Here is a 17,744-nt window from a genome sequence, read left to right on the forward strand (position 1 = left end):
AAGGGAAGGGGAGGGAAGGGAAAGGGAAGGGGGAGAGGAGGGCAGGGCAGGGCAGGGGAGGGGAGGGGAGGGGAGGGAAGACGGTAGGAGTGGTAGTGTGAGTCAGTCAGCCAATCACAACAAGCACACTGGGCTTCCGCACTGGAACGATGCCCGCCCCACACCGTCCTGGTTCTACAGCCCAGCACCCTGTCAGGTATTCAGAGCTTCTGTACAGGAACAAATTACTCCTCCATCTGCATCCTCCAGAACAAATTACTCCATCTGCATCCTCCAGAACAAATGACTCCATCTGCACCCTCCAGAACAAATGACTCCATCTGCACCCTCCAGAACAAATGACTCCATCTGCATCCTCCAGAACAAATGACTCCATCTGCATCCTCCAGAACAAATGACTCCATCTGCACCCTCCAGAACAAATGACTCCATCTGCACCCTCCAGAACAAATGACTCCATCTGCACCCTCCAGAACAAATGACTCCATCTGCACCCTCCAGAACAAATGACTCCATCTGCACCCTCCAGAACAAATGACTCCATCTGCATCCTCCAGAACAAATGACTCCATCTGCACCCTCCAGAACAAATGACTCCATCTGCACCCTCCAGAACAAATGACTCCATCTGCACCCTCCAGAACAAATGACTCCATCTGCATCCTCCAGAACAAATGACTCCATCTGCATCCTCCAGAAGGATGACCTATTCCTGTCACCTGCTCACGTGATGTCTGGCCACTCCCATCTGCTGCCGTGGGAGCAGGCTGGCGGGAAGGCGTGAGAAGAGTCAGGTACAGGTTGTGGGGACCTCAGTGAGGAAGCCTGTGTCTTCTGCTGGGGCTCCTCTCTTCATGTCCAGGCCTGGCACGGGACATGGCACCCGCAGCGTGGACCTGGCCACACAGAAGGTGGTCTGATGACTGAGGGGCGGGGAGCACGTGGCTGCCTGGACCCAGGACTTAAAATTGAAAGACAGACTCAGGCCTGGGGGCCCAGAAGAAGCCAGGGCGGGAGGCCTGAGTGGGGATCGGCCTGGGCCTCTTTGGGCTCTTTACCCAAATATGGAAGGTTTCTTGTCTCCATTTGAGTCACGCCGGCCACGGCCCAAGAGATCTGCTTTCCAGATACTGCAAGTAGGACTGTGCCAGCCCTGCCGGGCCTACCCACTCCCCTTCCTGGCTTCATTCTTCCTGCAGCGTGGAACCAGCCAGTCGGCACAGGGGAGCCATTCACTAATACTGCCTGAGCAACTGCTTTGTGCTAGCTCCTGGGACCATGGACTGTGAGTCCAGCAGACGTAGCTGCCTTTGCTCACCATGGTAACGGCAGTCCTGAAGTCAGGAACCCAATGAACACCTTCAGATGCCAGGGTTCTAGGGCTGTGAGGCTACTCAGCTGTCCCAGCCTAGTCCCAGTGCCATGCACTCACACAGAGTGATGGTCCCTGCTTCCCACAGGACTGGTGAGAGGACGCAGTAAACACATATAAAGTGCTCTATCAAACTGAGGACATAAGCTAGTGATTGGAGCACTTGTCTAGCCTGCCGGAGCCCTCGCTAGATCCCCAGCCTTGACTATAAAGTTAATTTTAAGAAGAACAGAAGTGCTCAGAACTGTGTCTGGTCAAACGCATGGCAAGCTTTTCCGCTGGGACCATGGACTATTAGTCCAGTGGACGTGGCTGCCACAGCCTTTGCTCACCGTGGCAATGGCAGTCCTGATGTCAGGAACCCAATGAACACCTTGACCTGAGCTCACAGTCAGCTACTGTGGATCTGTGAAAATGCACTCCCCAGCCTTGAAATGAGGCCAGTTTAGGTTATAAATCCCACCACTGAGACCTGGACAAGGTATCTTACCTTTTCTCGCCTCAGGGTCTGATGGCACCATGCCCCTATGGCCCTGTGCCAGCTTTCACTTCCTGTTCCCCCAGAGTGAATATAAGGCTTGCATAGGTATCGGGGAGCTCAGGGAAGCTTGGGACCAAGTAGACCCAGGGCAGGGCCCTGCTGGCTTCCTCAGGCCTTCCCACACCTTTTATTTATAAGTAAATGTTGACTGGAGTTCCTGTGTACCAGGAACAGCAGGGCCTGGCAAGGGCACTGAGTCACTGGGTGGTCCAGGGCTCCCACTCACATTTTCATACCCCAGGACATCCACATGTGGTGCCCGGCAAGTGGGGCAGAGGTGCTGTAGCTGTGTCCTGCTGCAGGACACAAGAGACACAAGAGACGGGAGGCCGAGGAACACACTCCTATACAGGGGCTCTTCCCCGTCCAGGGCAGGGAGACATACAGAACATAGCACAAGATGGAGGAGCTAGAGCAGGTGAAGGACAGGGTTCAGTGGGGAGAAGCCTCAGGAGAGAGAAGGCCTGTGTGAGGAAAGAGGAAGAAGACATGTCTAGGAGGACCCAGGTGGTGACGTCTGCGGGACAAGAAGGTAGCTGGGGATTAGTCTGGCCTCTCCTCCTCCTCCTCCTTCTCTAGCTTGGGGCCAAGCCTTGGGCTATTTTTAGCTGGGCTGAATTTAGCCATTCCCTCGGAAATTCCGCACCCGCCCCAGGCAACGCCCCCATTGGGCTGGCCGTAGGGAGAGGCCTGGAAGTGGCTGGTCCAGGCAAGGGTGGAGGGGAGGGTCACCTAAGCAGCGAGGAGCAAGCAGGGGTCTTAGGCCCTGAAGGGGAGATAGGCTCAAGTCAAGCACCAAATCCAAGTCATTCTTCTCCCTTCATTCTCTACCCAGACCAAGGACTCCTCAGGGCCACAGTAAAGCACCGCTGGGGTCACCTCAGGCCCCACTGTGGCTAATGCTTCCAGGCTGCCTACTATCCCCATACTGCTTCCTCTACCCCCACCTCTTGAGAGCCTGAATATTAAGAACCATGTCTGGAGCCGGGCAGTGGTGGCGCACGCCTTTAATCCCAGCACTTGGGAGGCAGAGGCAGGCGGATCTCTGTGAGTTCGAGACCAGCCTGGTCTACAGAGCTAGTTCCAGGACAGGCTCCAAAACCACAGAGAAACCCTGTCTTGAAAAACCAAAAAAAAAAAAAAAAAAAAAAAAAGAACCACGTCTGGGATTTCCCCACCTCACAGATGGGAAAACCGAGGCAGGGTGACCTGGCCTAGACCAGAGTCAACAGGGACAAGTCAGCCTGCGCCACTCCCCTGCGCGCGCGCGCGCGCGCGCGCGCACACACACACACACACACACACACACACACACACCCATGCTCCCTTCATCAGGGCTCTTCCAAAAGAGCCAATTGGAGGTGTAGCCTGGCTGTTTGTTCCCTGGGGACCCTTCTGAGTGGCAGGGCACTTCCACCAGCAGGGAGCCCAAAGCTGGTCCTTCACCCTTCCAGAATGCAAAGAGAAGTTCTGACTGGGAGAAGGGGCAAGACCCTTCCTCTTGCGCCCCTGCCGCCATTTCTGACTCAGGTAAAGGAGGGAGTCCTACTCCCTCATCCCAGCTTCTCACAGAACTTCGAAGCCTAAATTCAAACCCTCAGACTGCACCTCCAAACTCTCTGCACACAGTCCTCTTTTGGTACATCCCGCACTCCCGGGCTCAGGCTCATCAGGCCGCCCAGTCTGAACCTCATGGAGCACCACCGTCATGAAGCACCAATGTGTGCCCCACAGCGTCTACTGCCGAGGGTGGGACTCAGCACATACAGTCCCTCTCCATTTGCTGGTCAAGCAAGACCCCTGCACTCCATTGACCTTGGACACGTACAATGGCTTTCTTTTCCTGCTCTGGCCAGGACCAGTTCCCTCAAATGGCAGTGAACTGTTTCGCTTCCCCTCCAGAACTCTCAGTGACCACCCCCCCACCCCATCCACTGGCTGGGTTGCAGCAATGTTGGGAACCACAGAGAGGGCTACTGAGTCTGCTTCACCATCGCTTTCTTAATAAAGGAGGGGCAGAGGGTGGTGAGAAGACAAGACCCATGTCTAGAGTCTTTGCCAAAGCGCGACCACGGAACCCAAGGCCCTAGCCCTCCTTTTCTTCCTTCTGGCCTCCTGGTCTGCCAAGGCAGTGTCTCAACACACCCACTCAGGGAGCCAACCATGTACCAGAACCAGAACCAAAACCAGCAGCCAAGAAAGATGGCGTTCGCAGGGCTTTTATTAGGGGGAGGGTCCTTCTCATCTTCCCCTCCCTTCCACATCTGTTCCTTAACCTCCAGTGCCCCGTCCTGGGAAAGAACTGAATGTTTGTCCAGAGGTGGAGGAATGGGGTCTCGGTAGTCCCAAGAGACTCAGCTCTGGGGCTGGCTGGCAGCCAGGAGCATGGCCTCCTTTCCCCTGCTCCACAGGGCTGCAGAGAGCAGGGCCTGTCTCCCCCTGGGAACCAATAAACAGGAAACTGCACCAATCTTGCACTTGCTCCCCTGTCTCGGTCCTCCAGGCTTCCCACTGGCCCCAGACCTTCCTGCCTCTCCCTGCCTCCAGAATCTCAAGACAAAGGACATCAATCTTAGATCAACCAACAAAATCAAGTTAAGAGGTCTGGGTTCTTGCGGTGTGTGTGGCGGGGGGGAGTGGTGGTGGTCACTGAGAGCTTCCTAGCTCCGAGGCCCTGGGCTGAAGGGCTTGTGAACCTTACCTTTTTGTCCTCATAATTCCTCTTACAGAACAGGAAACTGAGACTCACAGTTGAAGCCCAATGTTAAATATTAACATTGTTAAATATCACCCAGCAAGCAAGGCAAAGATGGCCCACCAGGCACGTGGGCTCTGGGCCCAGAAAAGGAAGCACAGGGTCCGAGCCCCTGGGGCCTGGGTCGCTGACCCAGAGAGGGCTTTGGCTCGGCGCTGCCTCCCACACTTTGCTTAGACATCCAAGCTGTCCTTGGGGCTGGTGGGAACAAAACAGGGAGAGCCGGAGAGAAGAGGCCATGGGCATCTCTGCAGGCTGGTCCCTCTTCCTTCTCCCCAAACTCCAAGTATCTAGGTTGCTGAGCTGATGTGGTCTCCCGTCTAGAGCTCTGTCTTCTGCTTCACGGCTGAATCACAGAATCTCAGACAACCCAAACGGAGGGAGGATTAAGATTGCTTTTTAAAGATTATTATATTTATCTATTTGTGTGTGTTCATGTGCACAACACAACAGCACCTATGCAGGTCAGGAGACAGGTAAGTTACGGCAGTTGGTTCTCTCATACAATGTGAGTTCTAGAGGTCAGATTCGGCTTGTCAGGCTTGGTGGCAAGCACCTTTAACTGCTGAGCAACGCTGCCAGTCTGGTGGGACTGACATTCTTGAGCATTACCAGGTAGCAAACCTCTTGAATTATGTCACTTAATCTTAGCAATAAGACATCATGGAATGGACCTTGTCCCATCTCTTACACTGGGGAAATTCTGAAGTGCCTACCACAGGCTAGCTCTCAGTTGATTCCTACCACAGGCTAGCTCTCGGGATGAAGCCAAGATCTCCAGCACGTAGCTCTCATCTTTCCATCTGCTTCCCAGTTCTCAGTTCTGCCCTCAGTGAAGACAGTCTGGTCCAGACATGCTCCCTCCCAAGGCTCCCACCTTCCCTGCTTTCCCTGGCTCTGAGCTCTTCTGCCAACTGTCCCCCTTGGTCGATGCTTCACTTCAATGTCTGATCAATAAACCTTAGGCTAGCCACTTGCAGAGGCCAAGCCTAGTCCCAAAGGACTCACTGACACATTTGTCCCTGCCCTTCCAGGCCTGGGCTCAGCCTTCCTTTGAAGTCCACCAAAGTCAGGGACTAGGGCCTTCGACAAAAGGTTCCTGAATCCAAACCTTCCCTGTGTGTCCCCACTGTCCAGCAATGGCTGCGTGGATAGATGCCAAAGAAGCAAGGAAAGAAGTAAAGGCAGGATTAAATGCAGCAGGCCTGAGGCATCCCTAGGACCAGCATCTACAGAGGGTCTTAGATTTCAGAAGCTGATAGCCTGGTCCTTATTTAACTGTGAGATAGGCAAAATAATAGTCCCCTCAAAATGCTATGTCCCAATCCCTAGAACTTGGTGAATATGGCGTCTTACAAGGCAAGAGAGACTTTGCAAGTGCCATTAAGGGTCCTGGGTTACCCGGGCGGTGGGGGGGCTGATGGAATCACAGAGTCCTTAGGGAGGAAGGCAGAAAAGAAGGTCTGGGTGAGACAGGTTTGAAGTTGCCATGCTGCTGGCTCTAAAACTGAGGAAGAGGCAACAGACCAATGAGTACTGGCACCCACCAGTACCTGGAAAAGGCAAGGTCATTGATTTTCCCTTAAATCCAAGGAAAGCAACCCTGTTAGCACCTGGATTTTAGCTCAGGGAGTCCCACACCAGGCTTCCAACCTCAGGGACTATAAAATGTTGCAATGATCTGTATTCTAGCGATGGGAAACCGACACACTGTCCCACAGCAGCCCAAGGCTTCCCCACCTCAAGTCCTGCTGTAGCCCCCTCACCTTCTCCATGCCCAGGGATGGTTTTAAAGTCTGCTGATTTGGGCTGGAGAAATAGTGCAGTGGTTAAGAGCACTTGTTGCTCTAGCAGAGGACCCAGGTTCAGTTTCAGGCACCCACATGGTGACTCACAACCATTCATAACATCAGTTCCAGGGGACACAGCACCCTCTACCGGCTTCTTTGGGCATCAAATGTGCACATGGAGTACATACATACATGCAAACAAAATGCTAATACACATAAAATAAAAAGTTTCAAGACCCTTAATAAAAAAAGAGTGTTTTCCCCAAGCTAAGTTAGAAGTTTTAGTGTTCTGTGCACAGAAACATCACTATTTGGGGGACAGACCTCCTCAGAGAAAGCACCATGGACTGCCCCTATTATGAGAAAAGACCCTTTTTTCTGTGGCAGGGGAAGCCAAGAGTAGCAGCTAATGAATGAGTGGAACAGAGTCCTCAGGAGCCTAGAACCCAGACTGCTAGCCCTTCCTGGTCGGCAAGAGATGCTCTTGCCCAGATCAGCTGCTGCAGCCCCAGCAGCGCTGGGAGGTTGAATCTTGAGGCTCAAGGCCACGAAGGCACTTTGTGGCTCCGAGGGTATGTGAATCTTTAAGGCCTCACAGGAGGGAAGGGGTGAGGTTCGGCTGCATCCCTGGCCTCTTAACTCCCTGCCAGGTCACCCCTACAGAACCCTACAGTTACTGGGGGGTTATTTGGGGGCTCACACAGTCTGTACATAATGAACTGGGGCTCAGAGCCCAGCAGCCTGACACCGTCCTTTTGCCTTTGTCCACCCATGTGAGGCCCCAGAGGCCTGAGAGGTGTGGGGTGTCAACTCCTGAGGGAGAGGGTATCATCTCTGAGTAGTCCGTGCTTCCCATTTGAGAGGCTGCCAGCAAGGCGCCAGCTCTCTGGGCACATTTCCCAGTGAATGTGCCAGGGTTACAAGTCTTTCTGGGAAACACAAGCTCCCCCTTCCCCCCGACTGCCACCACCAGCTCTGCCAACTTGACTCACTGGGAATTCTGGGACCAGTGAATGACCCGGAGACAGGACACCTAGGGCCAGATTACTCGTGAGCCATGGGCCCTGGACAAAACCCTGCTGGCTCCAAGCCTGCTTCTTTACCTCACCCAGCCTGATATTAGAGGAGGGCCAGGGCTGCTGTGGCACAAGCTCCCTGTTCCAGAAGTCACAAGTCAGAGCTGGGAGGGGCTACAGTGAGGCCCAAGGTTCTTCTCTCTAGTCTTTGAGCTAAGCCCCTACAGGGCAGTAGGTAGCTCTGTCATCTCGCCCTCCTCCATGACACTCTCACAGCTGCTGGAGCAGAGGGTAGTAGCATCTTTTATTTCTTTGAAACAGGGTCTTACTATATAGCCCTGCCTAGCCTGGGACTCACTATGTAGACCAGGGTGGTCTCGAACTCACAGAGATCTGCCTGCCTGTGCCTCCCGAGAGCTGGGATAAAAGGTGTGCGTCACCACCTCCAGCAAGTAGCAGCAGCTTGTTCACTTGGGTGCTAGATGTCTAGACTCTTAGGGCTTCAGCGGAAACACCCTCCTCTGCATCTCCGCTAGCCTAGCCTAGCATCATTGCTTCCTTCTGTGGCCTCCTGACTTGCTCTACTGCTTCCATGCTGGGCCCTGCAAGCCCCACACAGCAGCTTGGGTCGCTACTTCACTCAGAGCTCTCACTTCAGGTAGGTACCAAGTCCTCCCCCTGGTCGACTTCTACTTGCTGACCTCCTACCGCTCAGGCCTATCTACACTCCCCAATGTCCATTCCTCGTCCCAGGGCCCTTACATTTGCTGTTCCTTTCTTCCCACAACCCCACGCCCCAGCTATCTGACTCCCTCCCTCGGTTCTTCTGGGCACCTCCTCTCACAGGCCTCTCCAAACCACATGCTCTAAAACAGAGCCCCAGCCTGTCATCTCCAACTTCTTTTCTCTATTCTAGTTTTCTCCCCCGAACTTTCTGTTCCTTGACATGCGTTCCTCTTTTGTAGACATGCGTCTTCACCAGTCTGCAAGGTCCATAAGAGCAGGCCTCTGAGCTGTCATCTTTCAACTGTTCAGTGCATGGATGCTAACACCAAGCTTTTACTGCCACGACCTGCCTGGGAAGGCCTCCGTCCAGTCTCTGTGCATGCCAAACCCTTCCTCCCCCCAGCTTTCCAGGCCTTGATGCAGGCTGAAGCAGCTCCAGGGAGCCTCCCCTGCCGGCATCCAGACTAACATCTGAGCTCCTTCAAGACCTTATTGCTTCTAGATTCTCAGATGAGTGCTTCAGCTCCCAGGCTGCACAGGGATGGCTCCACCCACTGCTGTGTACCATGTGCAGCCCTAGCAATTGGATGGGAGGGAGGGCAAATCCCTATATTGGGAGTGGGGGCTGGGGACAGGATTAGCTGCAGCGTCTCAAATCCAGCTGGTCCCAGAAATGTTGGGCTGGAAATTGTCACACTCAACTCTGGTCCCTCCCATAACTCTTCCCTGCTGGGTGAACTCATTCCTGGAGAGCAGCCCTTTCCCCCAGTACCACAGTGTCCTAGGGAAGAAGGCAGGGCCGGGGATAAGCCCTTCTGCCTGTACTCCCCCATCCTGCCCTCCTGCTGGGTGACATTAATTATAGATATTTGGTACTCCTCAGAATCCCAAATGTCCTAACCACTCATCCCCTCCCCATGGAAGCAGTTTGCATGGAGGGAAAGGATCACAGCAAAGAGCCCAGGAGAGGCAGGAGGGAAACTTGTCTCTGCAAGTCCCTGCCAAGGGGAGCCAGGCAGACAGGAGCGGTGGCAAGAACTGCAGGGCAGGCCTGCAGAAGGCAGGGGCAGCGGGGCAGCTGGGGTGGGGTGTCAGGGCTGCTGGTGAGTGGGAGAGGAAGAAGGCCAGTGGCTCAGGGCTTGGATCCAGCTCTGCCTGGCCTTATTGTGTGACCTTGGACCCAGCATTCTCTTCTCTGGGTCTCAGAGCTCTTCCTGCCCAATGCTAGGCCCTGTGAACACTCTCAGGCTGGCACGTGAGTGAAGCCCAACTGTCCCTGACTTATGCCCCTTTTCAGATGGCAGGCCAGTCACACTGGAAACTGGGAACAACCCCTTGATCCCTTTTCTTTAAGGCACTGGTAAACTAGGATTCGGGGTGACTCCAACAATCTTTCACACAACAAGAAACCACCAGTGTCTGCCATAAAACGGGCACGCAATGAACAATAGCCACAGCTATTTCAAATGCCAAAGTCTCATGAATTCAGCATCTACAGTCTCAGAGACAAGACACTTCCTGTTTCTGGGCTATAGAAGGTACAAGCGTCAAGGGGCAGAAAAAAATAAACCATGTAAGATTACTCTGAAGCCTTGGTGCAAAGGGCGGTCCGTGGACAACATAACAGCAACTATGGACCCAACTGGAAAAAAACCAAAGGCCTGGAACAGGAGAATTAGGAAAGCCCACGCAACACACTCAGTGACGCATTAGCTGAGCTGCCCCTCAGTCACAGTATACAGAGAACAGACTCTCCCCTCTAGGCATACTCTCCCTGCTCCATCCCTTTGGCAGGCTGCAGAATGAGCCCCTCCTACAGAGCCTCAAAAAGCAGACTGCCCAATTCCCCAAGGCAAAGATGAGACAACTAGGTCCTAAAGATGACTGTCCAGGCCCAGACAGAGTCAGAGGCTAAGCAGTGCCTGGGACTCCTGTGACTCCCTGCCTCCTCACAGCCTGGGGCGATGCTGACTCAGGAGCAACCTGAGTTGAGGGACTCAGCCTGGGGTTCCCTGAGACCACAGTTATCTCCTCTTAGCACTTCACACTGGTTTATGCTCCATAGGCAGAACATGGCAATTCCTCTCTCGTCCCCTCTTTATTCTGCAGACCAAGCCACACCACCTGTGTGACAGGGCTCATGACTGCAGCCCCAAGCTTGAGACAAGGGAACACTGTCTGCTCAAGAGAAGACAGCAGCAAGTCGGGAGAGGACAGCGGTTCCCCATCTTTGTGAAGCCAGAAGGAAAGGGATAGCAAGAAAAAATTTATGGTAGCGATGCAAGAACTTCCAGACTTAATGAGGGGATGGGGAATGAGGCGTGGAAAATGTTTTCTGAGCCTAATAAAGTCCACTAGGTGACGCTGAGACCTGTAGGAGCAGTCACGGAGGAGGAAGCCAAGCCTGGTCACTGAGAAGCAGCTGAGGCAGCAGAGCCTGTTCAGGCCTCTTGTGCTCCCAGGAATGGACACACTACCACCCACCCACAGAGCCTTCTGGGCAGAGTCCAATATCAGAAAGGGAAAGCAATCTACACAACAGGGATGGGACAGGTCCTGGGGATCTCCAGCCCAGCTGGCTCTTCTAATTACAGACTCACCCTTCTCTCTCCTAGCGGGAGGTAAGATGTCAGAAAGTCTCTTTCAGGGACAGGAGCCTCGGTGTGAGAGGACTGCTCCATATCATAGCTCCCAGGAGGGGCGGGGTCATCGGAGAATGTGAAGGGGGCGGAAGCCAGACCTGTGAAACTCTTCCTCTTTGGCCTCAGCGCCTGCTCCCCAGGCTCCCTAATTTCTTGGTTGCCCCTCAACTCCCACAGGAAAGCATTACCTGGAAAAGGAAGCTGGGGGTCCCATCCCCCATGCTCCAACCACAGAACTGGGACTGGTGTTCAGGCTCCCCTAACGGGGTCTCAGAAGAAAAACCAGGTCCAAATGTCCCCTCTGCCTACTCCTCTTCTGTCCATCCCAGCCACATGCATAAGAAGGAGCAGAGCTGGGACAGAGGAAGCAGAAAGGAGGGGAGAGAAATAGAGACAGGGAGTTAGAGGGGCCCTTAAGAGCTCTGAGGAGCCAAGTGACCAAATTAGTCTAGGGTGTAGGGTTTCCCAGCTTCTGAAGTCAGCACACAGTGGGAGCTGAGGCAGGCCACAGTTGACATAATCCCAGGCCAACCCTGAGCTCAGCTTGCAGCCCAGAGCTGCAAATCTAATTGCAACACTCCATGCCAGGGTAGGTGTTGCCTGGAGCCAATCTGAACCCATAGCCAAAACCCAGGCATAGCCAAGGCGAGATAAGAGAAGTGAGAGCTTTGTTGGGTGTGGGAACGAGACCCTGAGGTCTCAAAGGGAAGAAGTAGGAAGGTGAACAGATGCAGGCCAGCAGCGGATGAAGGGCCTGACTCACCCCAGCAGGCCTCCAAGGGGTCGCAAATTCACAAAACAGACTCTCCCACCTCTGCACAATAGCACCTGGTGGAAGCTGCTTTGTCTACATTCCCCCACACCCAGTTTTACAGATGGGCAAGGTTAAGTCACAAGAAAGGCCAATGTCAGAAAACTAGAACAAGACCCGAGACCCTGTAACAGACTTACAAGAGCAGATCAAAACGTGATCTGAGAGGAGATCAGCGAAGCACTGGCTGAATGTCAGCAGCCTGAGGAACACCCCAAGGATCTCTGCGACCACCCTCATACACCTAGGGGCAGGCAGATCCTTTACACTAGCAGCATCCTCTTCAGTACCTGGATGGCTGCCCACTGAGTAGACACAAAAGACTTACCACCTGTGGCTTGCTGCAGCACTTGTTGGCAGGGACAGGCTCATCTGGGGCCCTGGCAGCCCCAGGGGGCTTGGTCTCAGCAGAGGGTGGTGCAGAGGGAGGCAAGGGTAAGTCCACAGGACCCGGGGCAGGAACGTCACCTGAGTGCAGGGTCAGCATGTACTTCTTAGTGGCATCTTCAAGTGATGGTGCCTGCACTGCGGGAAGAGCTCTAGCAGGGAAGCCCACAGGCTCTGGCACAGCCACAAGGGGTCCCACAGATGTCGCAGGCTCAGGCACCACAATAGGTGTGAAGGTAGCGGGCACACTGGCATGGCGAACATGTTTGGAGGAAGACCGAGCCTGCGTCGGGCTACCATTTTGGTCCTGGTTGTCCTCCGCTCTGCGGAGCTCCTGGTGACTGCTCCGGACTGGGCGCTTCTTGGAACCTTGGCGGGTGAGCCGAGGGGAGAGAACATTGGCCAGTTTGGGGTCAAAAGGGACCAAGTCATGGTGGGCAGTGGAGGAGGTAGGTGGGGCAGGGAGGGCCCTCTCCGACTGTGCCCTGCCCCTGGCAGGACCAGGGTCTTCTGGCTCCACCCAATGCTCTGCAAGAATAGGTTCGCTGCTGGATGGAGGCAGCATGGCTTCCACTTCTCGAATGGGCTCCCCTCCTGGGCCCTCAAATTCAGGGCCAGTCAACTCCCCACGGCGACTGGGGTCACTCAGAGATTTCTTCTTAGGGGTCTTGCCAGCAATCCTGTCATCTCCCATACGCCCCAAGGCACCAGGCTCCTGAACAATACTCTGAATGACTTCCTGATAGTCTTTGTTCTCTTCACTAACCACAGACCAGTCACTGAGGCCACTGGTCAGGCCCTCATCTACAGTTGGGGCTGCTGGAAGCCCTGTCTTAGAGCTCAGCGAGCCCAGAAGGTTGCTGTCCACAGAGAACCCAGAGGGCTCCTCCGAAGCAGTGGCCCGGTGCCGCTGTGGAATAGGGTCGCTCAGGGATCTGTAGGCCTCGCTTGCCTCCCCGTTGCTCAGTTCAGTTCCGCTAGGACCCGAGGGTAGGAGTTTGCGTCTCCTGCGGAGGGCACCTGGTGTTGGAGGGGTCTCAGGAGACACAAGAGCCCTCCCGCCCAGACTGTCTTCTGTCCCAGCTCCACGGTTTGTCTGAGTTGAGGTTGAGGAAAGAGGTCTCCACACCCCCACAGGATCTAGGCTGCAAAAGGCAGCATGAAGAGGCTCCGGGTCTGCCCCAATGCCCTCATCTGTCAGGCTGGACTCAGGGCCAGAGAGCTCCTCCTGAGACCGCTGCCCTCGGGTCATGTCACCCGTCCAGTCAGGGCTTCTAGGACTGACATAGCTCCCATCATCCTGCTGTGCGCTCATGCGCTGTATCTTCTCAAAAACCTGTCGGGCCTCCTGCACATACTGATCCTGGACCACGAGTGTCAGTGGGTCCTCCTCTGCCCCAGAGCCTGCCAGTAGGAGCTCTGAGGAGCTGGGCTTCAAGGCACCGGTGCGGAGCAGTCTTCCGGCCATGGGCTTCTCTGAGCAGCTGAATGACTTTGCCCTGCGCAGGGTAGCTGTCAGGTCCTTGAGGGTGGGTCGAGTGGTGGGGGATGTTGGACTTTGGGACGGCAAGGACTCAGGTTGCTCCACTGGCCTCCCCACTGACGGCGAGTCTCTGCTGTCTAGGGGGCTATTCCCAGGGCTGCCGCTGGGCTTTCGAACCCTTAGCTCTGAAAGGTCTGAACGCAGAAAACTCAGCAGCGTCAGGGTCTCGGAGGCGATATCTGGATTCGACAGTGACTTGCGCTGTCGGTTCTTATCTAGCTCCAGTCCTCCATCTCTCGGTGGCCTGGTGCTTACAGGTCCCTTAGTGCGGGACCTAGTCTGGGGACGCAGAAGGAGCCCTTCTCCGGTTCCAAAACTTGGGGAGCGGTACACTCCCCAGCTCACAGAACTGCGGTTAGACCATAGCTCATCATCTTTGAGTGTCTCAGTACTGGAGTAGCGACTGCTACCTCGGGAGCCACCCGGGCTGGCCAGGTACGCAGGAAAGCTCACCTTAGCCACACGGAAAGGTGCTCCCCCAGTGTCAGACATAGGCCTTAAGCTCTCTTGGGGACCTGGGACGTAGTGCTGCGTGCCAGTACCCCACTCCCGGAGTGCCTCTTCCATAGAGGTTCTTGGAGACCTCGGAGGTTCGAGGCTCTTGACACCCCCTGCTGATCCCAAACCACCCGAATTTAGCTCGCCACTGTCCTGGCTACAGCCATGAACCAACTGAGAGCTTCCAGGCCTGAACCCTCTCCCTCTCCAGCGACGGCCATCCTCACCGTCTGCGTCTTCGTCACTGCCCGAAGAGTGGCCGCCGAGGTAAGCTGGACTCTGAGGCCCAAGTTGTGGCTGCGGTCCCTCTTCTTCCTCCTCGCTGGAACTAGCACCCCGGCTGCGGCTGACAGGATAGGAGGAGGTAATGGAGGAAGAGGAGGAGGTCCGGGCCCCGGCCTGCGGTTGGGAGAAGCTATGCCAAGAATGTAAACCATCCGCCGGACGCTGCGCTCGCTCCTGTTGCTGCTGCTGCCGACGTCGCCACCCCTCGATCCCCGGCCCGGACAGCGGCACCGCCGAATGCAGGCCAGCCAGAGGGAAGCACGTACGAGGAGGTGGCGTCGGAGGCTGCCGGGGCTCGCGAACTGGGGGTTCCCACGAAGCTCCGTCGGGGCTGATAGTCCCCGGGGCCTCAGAGTCCACACTGGGTCGCCTGGAGCTCGGGCCGCCAAAGAGTTTGCGCATCTCGGTGACGCTGGGCCAGGCCCCACGGTCAGTGCTTTCAACGGCTTCTTCTGTCGTGCCGGGGTAGCAACCCTCGTCCCGAGCACCAGCGGAATGGTGGTCCAAACGCACCGCGTCGAAGCGCCGGGACAGCTGGCGCACCGATGGCGAGAGGCTGCGGAGCGGGCGCGGCTGCGCGGGGGCGGCCGGGGGCCCCGACGCCAGCTTGGACACGCGCCGGGAGGGCTGGCCCGGGACTGCTGCAGCTGGCCGGCACGAAGCTCGGCGCCGTAACGCAGGGGTGTCTGCGTCCTCTTCTTCCCTCGGCCCCGGTCCGCCGCTCCAGCGCTCCAGCAGTTTGAACGAGACGCTGCGATAAAGTGGGGGCCGAGGTGACCCGTCCGCCATGGTGGTGGCAGTCACTCCGGGGGGGCTGGCCTCGGGGCCCCGCGGCCACCCCCCCCCCCTGCAGCCCAGCTCCGAGGGCGCGCAGGGGCCGCGGTCCGAGAGCCTGGATCCTGCACCCGCGGCGTGCGGCGGCTGGATAGGAGGGTGCGGAGAACTAAGCAGAGGTTTATCAGTCGAGGATCAAGTTTCTGCGGCTGCGGACAGCAGCGGCTTCATCCTGGGCGGCCCCTCTCGCCCCAGCGGCGACCCCAGGCCCAGCCCTTGCCTCTGCGGGAGCAGACAGGGGCATCGCGGCCCGGCCGGCGAGGGGCCAAGGCTTGCTTCCTGCTCACAAAGTCCGCCTGCAAAGCCGGGCGGCGGGCCTGCCTCTTCCCCCCACCTCCTCAAGCTCCCGCTCCAGCTCCCTCTCCCTCCCCCTAGACTGCTCGCTCTCTGCCCCCTTTTGTTACAAATAAACTTTGAGGCAGAGGAAAGGGGGCGGGGGGCGGGGCCTGGCGCCTAAAAGAGGGGGTGGTCTCTGGGAGCGCGCGCGGCTGGGAACACAGTAGGGGGAGGGGAATCGGGGAGGAGCCGAAGAAGAAACGAGGTGCTTGAACATTTGTAGACTTAAACGACCCTCTAGAGGATTCCCTCGGGAAAGCTGCGGGCTGATCCTCCCCGAGGACTCGTTCGGATACACGGGAGCTCAGAGAGTGGACAACTCCGCAGAACGCAGCACCGCGGGTCAACCTCTTTCACGGGGAACCTCTGCCGGAGGGGCTCCAATATGGCAACCCAAGATGCACAGCCTCTAGTACACACCGATACTCAGGTACACGCAGAAACTCTTCTGGCCGGAAAAGAGGTGGGACCCAGGGTGACGTGGGCGGGGCAGGCCCTCCCGAGCGCTCCAGGCGCTCCACCTTGCTCAGACCACGCCCCTCACCCACCCTTCAGCGGCGAATCCGGCTGCACCACGCCCATGTTCCGCCCCGCGCTCAAACGCTCCATCTATATCCCACCTCCCTGTGGCCCGTCCATCTCTGACAGTCCCTTAACCCACCCAATGCAATAAATTCCCACTTCTCAGTACTCTTACACATAACTCCCCCCTCCATTTTCCTAGCTGCCACGCCCCGCACCTACCCTTTAAATCCTGGTAGCGTTAATCTCTAGACCCCGCCTCCCCCTTCTCCCCGCGGTCGGGATACGTGTCTTTTGCGCCCTCTGCTGGCCGTATTCTCCGCTCCTTCCGAGCTCTGTAGAGATAACTCTCATCCAGAGTTAGGAAGGTTTGTTTGTTTCACTTGCTTTCAGGCGTTCCCCGCCCCCTACTTTGCCAAGCACTCTGCCCTTTCTGCACAAAAGGACTTGGACGGGAACGCCCTCAACCACCAAACCTATACTCCTACCTGCTGCTGCTCCACCCTCCGCCCTCCAGACCAGGAAGGTGTAGGTCTCTACTGCTTCAACAATGATCTACCCTAGAGCTCCCCTCCCACCTCTGCTGCAGTCAGGCAAGTCTAAAATTGTTTTGGTTACTGGTGCGTCAACTTCTTACCACCCTCATCTGCTTCTGTTAGGTCTCTCTTTGCACAGACGGTTTAAATGTAGGACTCTACATCTAAATGAGTGAGAATATATGGACTGCCTAGGACGTAAGGGTAATATTTTATGTATTTTATTTAATTCTCATGCTACCCTTCTTGGGGATAAATGCTATTGAGGAAGTAACAGTGGCCTTGTAGAAGTCGGAGGGAAAGGGCAGCTCAAATGTGTGGCTGATTCATACTTTAAGGACTGCAGTCATCACACTTTTTCAGACAGCTTTCCCTGGCTTCAGATCTTGATGGAGAAGAAGGGTCTGTCCCCAGCAGCTCTGCCTCTCTGTCAGTGGGCTGTAGGCAGAGCTCAGCCTCCTTGGGAACAGAGGACAAACTCCTTCAGCACTGTTATGTGGAAGCCCTATTCCTCCTACGCTCGCCTCATAAGCAGCTAAGGTCAATGGTGCTGGCTTTACCCAACCATATCAGCACTCAGGCACTCAGACAGCAGTGACTGGATGTGGAGAGGGCAGAATGCTGGCTGCAGGATAGAGGAGGGCAGCTTTTAGCAGGACCCTAGGAGCACTTGTCGCTCACACAACCTCAGGGTAAGAAGCTATTTGTCTTTCTTCTGGACCACCCATTTGTGTGTAGGAAGTCTCAGGTGAGGAGGCCACCCTTCTGAGCTGAGATCAGCCTTCTCCTGCCATTCCTTTACCCAATTTTATCTCAGTTCTGCCTCAAAGGCTGTAAGTGGTAAATCTTGTCCTCACCATTGGCAAATTAGTGAGCAAGGAAGAGATCCCTGCCAGGTCTGTGCTCTCTGCCTTGCTTGGTGATAATGAATAAACCTCCATGCTTCTCTGGGCCTCAGCTGCCTTGTCTGAAAAGTAAGGAGTTGGGTCAGGTTTCCCCCAAACCTGACCTGCGTGTATGGAGTCACTGTACCCTCCATAGTGATGGTTCCTATGGCGTGATGTGTTCTTCTCTTTTGTTGTATGGGATCAGACCTAGGCCTTTGGGAATGCTTGGTAGTCACTCTCTGGCCCAGCAGCAGCCCCGTCTC

At 55.8% G+C, this 17,744-nt stretch overlaps 1 protein-coding gene across 1 annotated transcript in view; it reads right to left on the bottom strand.

Annotated features, from left to right (window-relative positions):
- Arhgef17 (Rho guanine nucleotide exchange factor 17) overlaps positions 1–15,607 on the bottom strand; it is a 58,054-nt gene extending 42,447 nt beyond the window's left edge. The window contains exon 1 of the mRNA XM_041676134.1: positions 11,982–15,607. Within this exon, the coding sequence (XP_041532068.1) occupies positions 11,982–15,155 (3,174 nt within the window). The 5' untranslated portion in view covers positions 15,156–15,607. The remainder of the gene's footprint in view (positions 1–11,981) is intronic.
- Between the last annotated feature and the right edge of the window lie 2,137 nt (positions 15,608–17,744).

The sequence above is a fragment of the Microtus oregoni genome, unplaced genomic scaffold (genome assembly GCF_018167655.1).
Source record: "Microtus oregoni isolate MIOR12 unplaced genomic scaffold, Mior012 000027F_ref0000203, whole genome shotgun sequence".
NCBI lineage: Eukaryota > Metazoa > Chordata > Mammalia > Rodentia > Cricetidae > Microtus > Microtus oregoni.